General features: G+C 39.7%; 1 protein-coding gene across 2 annotated transcripts in view; it reads left to right on the plus strand.

Annotated features, from left to right (window-relative positions):
• The window catches only part of WIPF3 (WAS/WASL interacting protein family member 3), a 36,368-nt gene extending 33,674 nt beyond the window's left edge, over positions 1–2,694 (plus strand). For both annotated transcript variants that reach the window (XM_084282935.1, XM_084282936.1), the window contains one exon: positions 240–2,694. In XM_084282935.1, the coding sequence (XP_084139061.1) occupies positions 240–280 (41 nt within the window). In that variant the 3' untranslated portion in view covers positions 281–2,694. The remainder of the gene's footprint in view (positions 1–239) is intronic.
• Positions 2,695–5,097: the final 2,403 nt, after the last annotated feature.

Raw genomic sequence — 5,097 nt, forward strand, 5'->3', positions numbered from 1 at the left:
GCATGACATTTCATAGCAGCTTAAGTCAGTCCAAATTATCTGCTATATGATCTGACTTTTTTTTTTTTTTTACTGAAGAGTTACAGAGCATGAGCAATATATATCATCAGTCCAAGGGTAGGTGATAAACATAACACCCCTGAGTTAGGTTGTTTAAACTGCCATAGAACTACATCACAAATTCATTCCTAACATATGTATCTATCTCCTCTGAATGAACCTGTCCTTCATATTTGCAGATCCCTCTAAAAATCCACCATTAAGAACACACGTGAGATGAGAAGAGTCGTTCTGATGCTTTCTGGATTGGTATTAAAAATGGAGAACATCAGGATAAGATATGAAAACAGAAGGGGTCCCATTACAGTGGCAGAGATTATATTTGAATCACAAGTGCTGCAATGTTAACACTTTTTATAAACTGGAAGAGAGATGTAAATGATACTTTCTGAAGTACTTCGTGGCCTACATACCACAAGAATGTTAGCACAGGCTTTTAAATATTGTATATATGTGGATATTTTTTAAGCAAAGAAGCATAAAATTTAAATTCTTTATATAGTTCAAACAATTCTTATCATGCTGACAGTTATTACCTCAAAGAATACTTTTTTGCATGATGTACTTGTAATTCATCTTCCCCTTCCATCTTTAAGTATTTTTGAAATGCTCCAGTTATTATTCAGATATTTTTCAATGAACTGTCTGAAAATAATGTGACTCTTTTAGTCCCTTCTTATGTTTCTTCACTTCTTGTATTCTGCCTATCCTCAGACTGAGCAGAATGGCACTTTCATGAACAGGCAGGTCCACAATCCTCTTCTCATCAGGCATGAAGAGGAAGGAGATGATAACGGGTTGTGGCTGCTCTTGAGCCTACCTCTACTGATTACAGATCCTTATAGGATAGCGAACATGTCTGAAGAAGCCCAGATGGGTAGGGTGCCTATGGACCTGACAAAGACAACAGAACTTCTCCAAACTGGACAAAGATGAAGTTGTTCTACTGTAAGCAAAAAAATGGTGGATGTGAATACACATGCTGTCAAGTGTATACATATGGGCACGTGTCCTATGTTTTCAAGCTGGCAAAGTGGATATTATTAACCATTTGTGTGACAGATTCTCTGTACCCAGCAATTAGGAGGCCTTGAGATCATTTAAAGTTGCATACATTGTAAATAGGCAAGAAGAGCTTTGATTTTTCACCCATAGCAGCAGTAAGGATGCATTGTCCAGAAAACACTATATAGAATAAGGAGTCCCTAAAGTGGTGGTTCCCTTGAGTTCAGTTGTTTGAAAAAAGTAAACCAGCCAGGGAAGAGACTTGAGATTCTACTTTTAATGTGAAGCTGTAGTGAGGTGTTTGGATCACCGATGTTCAGACCATCAGATGTCTGCTTCCAGGAAGAATTATACAAATGCAACATTTCAGTGCATTAGGAGGAATGTTGCCAGTAGCTTCTGGGATGGGAAAGCTCAGCAAAGGGCCAGTAAGATGATGAAGGGACTGCAGCACCTCTCCTGTGAGGAAAGGCTGAGAGAGCTGGGACTGCTCTGCCAGGATCTCATCATTGTACATAAATATCTGAAAGGAGGGTGCAGAGAGGACAGAGCCAGGCTCTTTTCAGTGGTGCCCAGTGCCAGGACCAGAGGTAATGCTCACAACCTGGAACACAGGAGGTTCTGTCTGAACATAATGAAACACCTTTTTATTGTGCAGGTGACTGAGCACTGGCACAGGTTGCCCAGAGAGGTTGTGGAGTCTCCCTCCTTGGAGCTATTGGAATGGCTCCACGTGGCCTGGGCAACCTGCTGAAGGTGGCCTTGCTTGAGCAGGGGTGGGGGTGGACCAGATGACCTCCTGAGGTCTGTTCCATCTTCACCCATTCTGTAATTTCCCCGTCTTACAGTTTAATTGGGTTCAGCAGCTTGAATAATTGCACTGCTATTCCGGCCTAACAGCCAGGCTATTTATAGTTACTGTAATATTTATTTATATAAGTACCATAATTCCTCTCATCTGCAGCTGTCAAAGTGTTTTTGTATAGATGGTAGGTGAAGATCCTTCCTCATGGCAATGCCTTTGTGCAACAGTATTTGGAAAAGAAAGGTAACTACATCCCTGCATAGCTCTGCTTTTCTCTTAGTTCTTGCGACAGCTTGGTTATGTTGAGACTCCTACTCCCTGCCCCACATGCATTCTTATGGTGTGGTGATGGTGTAAGGGTAAGAAGCATTTGAAACTCTTGCCTAGAAGGCTCCAAAGAAGCACCATTAGTCTTTTACTAGCCTATTATGATACCTTGTTGTTCTTCATGTGAAAAGAAAAACAAAATAGTGATGCTTTGACCAGTACTTACTGCCACCAGTATTACAGTTACTTGATAAGTATGCATGAGTTCAGTAATAAACAGGGGTCAGCATATATATTGCTTCTCAAAAAAGTGGGAAAGTTTAATACTGCTTTAAAGAATATTTTGTTATATTGTTATTAAAGGTTGATGTATGGCTAGTTCTCATCTGTTCTGCAACTTGTGTATACCTCTGTAATAAGTACCTTCTAAGGATTTTTAAGCTATTTAATGGTCAGACCACATGCCAGAAGATATCTAACAAAACAAAATTTATTTCTGTTTTTATTTTGATTAGGGTGTTTTAGAAAGAAACATCTTTTAGAGATTAAACTACAAAGCCTGTGCATATTTGTAAGTGTTGGTGTAGTGTTATTTCATGCGTATTAAATCCTTGTTGTTCAAGATCCATTGAAGCTTCAGAAGTTCTCAGTACTTGGATGTACAGAGAATGACATAAGCTAGTCCCACAGCTGCACTCAACACCACTGGAACTTTCAGGCCATGAGGATGCTCTCATTTTCTCAGAGTTGTAGGACTAGTGACTGCCCCTAAGCATGTTGCTGTAGCACAGTTGGTTGTTTTCTATTTGTTTTGTGTTTTGTTTTTTGTGTGTGTTTTTTTTTTTTAATTTACTACCTACTAGCTTGCTTCTGCTTCAGCTCTTAAAAAATACTGTCTGGATCACTGTGCTCAAAACAATTTTTTCTGTTGTAAAAACTCTTCCTAATAAGGGCAAACTCCCACAAGATAATTGCAGATCTGTTTCTTCAAGTGGGCAAATATTACATTTCTAGCAGGAACACAGTCTTTTTCTATTTTGCCTCCCTCCCACCTCTAAACTTCGAGAGAACTGAGCTGCAAAAAGAGCCGTGTGAAATGGTGTATCTTAATCTCTGCCCTCTAGCTGGGAGAAGTATTTTATTCATTGTCCTTTTGTTCACAAACATTCAGCTACTCCTTTTATGACACACAGCATTCAGCAAGCACCAGTGACAGAAGCACCTTTGAAGTTCAGCTTGGCGGGTGTGTTAAGGGTACTTTGATTAGGAATATCTTCATTCAAAGCACCCACAAGTGGATTTCATGGGAAATCCATTTACTTGAGTTGTCAGCATGTTGTTCTTTCATGTTCTTCATCCACTGCAATACTCACTGAAATTAATTGTGCTCCTTGCAGTCTCTGCTCTATCCAGGAAGAGACAAGTTTTAGGTTTACTTGCCTATTTTCTCCTTCCCTTGTCTCCAGTTTTATAATACCTAGGCCAAGGAGCAGAAATGAGGGAGAAAGACCTGGCCAGGTAGAGCTGCTCCTATAATAGAGCCTGGGAGGATTACAGCATGAACGGGAAGATAATTACATGGGCCATGAGAGAAAATGCCTTCACATTTGTTTTATGTAAGTGAAAAGGCCTACTGTTTTCTTCTCTGATTATCAGCTGTCATATAAAGCAATACCAAGGTAATGAGTAGAACAATTTTAAAAAATCACAGAAGCTAGGGTGTCAATATTACAATGTCCTTAATTTCAGTTTCAACTTGAGGTGTTTCTGCATCCTGAGCGGCTTTTGTTTTTTTTTTAATACAAATGTCTGGTTCATCACCATCCCCTTCCCTGAACAGAGAAGAACTTTAACTCCATACGTTAACTTCTATTTTTCTATATTATTAAAAATATGGACTTTTCTGTCACTCCTGTTAAATCAACGGTCTTAATATGACACAGGAAACAGTGGTTACTGGTTTAATTCTTGAAGTATTTGCCCCATCTCACTTCTAGAAGAAGAAAATACACAAAAAGTAGGTCTGTCTGTAAGACTGCTAAGCCTCAAGCATGCTGCAGAACTGCATGTCACAGAAGGAAGCATAAAGATGCCCATTTCTAAGATTAACCAGGCCCATCAGTAAGCCAGGGTACTTAATGGATTCATCAGCTGCACACACTCATAACTGAGATCACCTGTAGCTGTACCTCAGTACAAAGGCAGAAAGAGGGAGAACAGAGAGATTTTGATTATTTTCTTCCCCTCAAAATATCCTAAACATATAGTTTGTGCATAAATACAGCATCTTATTAACAGTGTAATTAGAGCCAATAGGTTATGTGTACATGTCTTAGGCGTTCAGCCTGGCTCTGTATTGCAGTACTTGGCACCAGGGCAGTAGCCAGGTACATTACAAACACGCAAAGTTTCTGAAGCTGGGAGCAGGCAAAGGCAAAACTTATCCTGGGGAACCCAATTCTGGTCATTTGCACAGGCCCAATGTCAGATGCTGAGCCACTGTTACCAGATACACCAGTACAGCAAGGTCAAGAAGCAGGACTTACCTTCCTGCCTCCCCTCAAAACTGGGATTTCAACTCTACCATTCTTTGTATGAACTAGCAAGAAGAGAAAAATGCAAGTCAGCTTTGCTGCAAGCCTAGACCTGAGCAGCAGAGGGAAAAAAACAAGATTGCTTTCAATGACAATATGGTAGTTATCCTGATGAAGTTAATCTTTGCTTTAATTGGTTGCCCAACATACATATTTAAACATTCTGTACTAAATTAGCCAGCATGCACACAGTAATTGGACCAGTCAGTGATTTTCTCCTTTCACTATATACATACACAAACAGGAACGCCACAAGATTGGACAAAGGAAAGCAATTTGTTAACCAGATATAGCTAGCAAGTAACATTTTTTCCTCTAGAAATGTTTTTCCTGCAAATTCACAAGTGTGAAGACTTTCTTTCAAGG

The sequence above is a fragment of the Netta rufina genome (genome assembly GCF_964035555.1).
Source record: "Netta rufina genome assembly, chromosome: 2".
Lineage (NCBI taxonomy): Eukaryota > Metazoa > Chordata > Aves > Anseriformes > Anatidae > Netta > Netta rufina.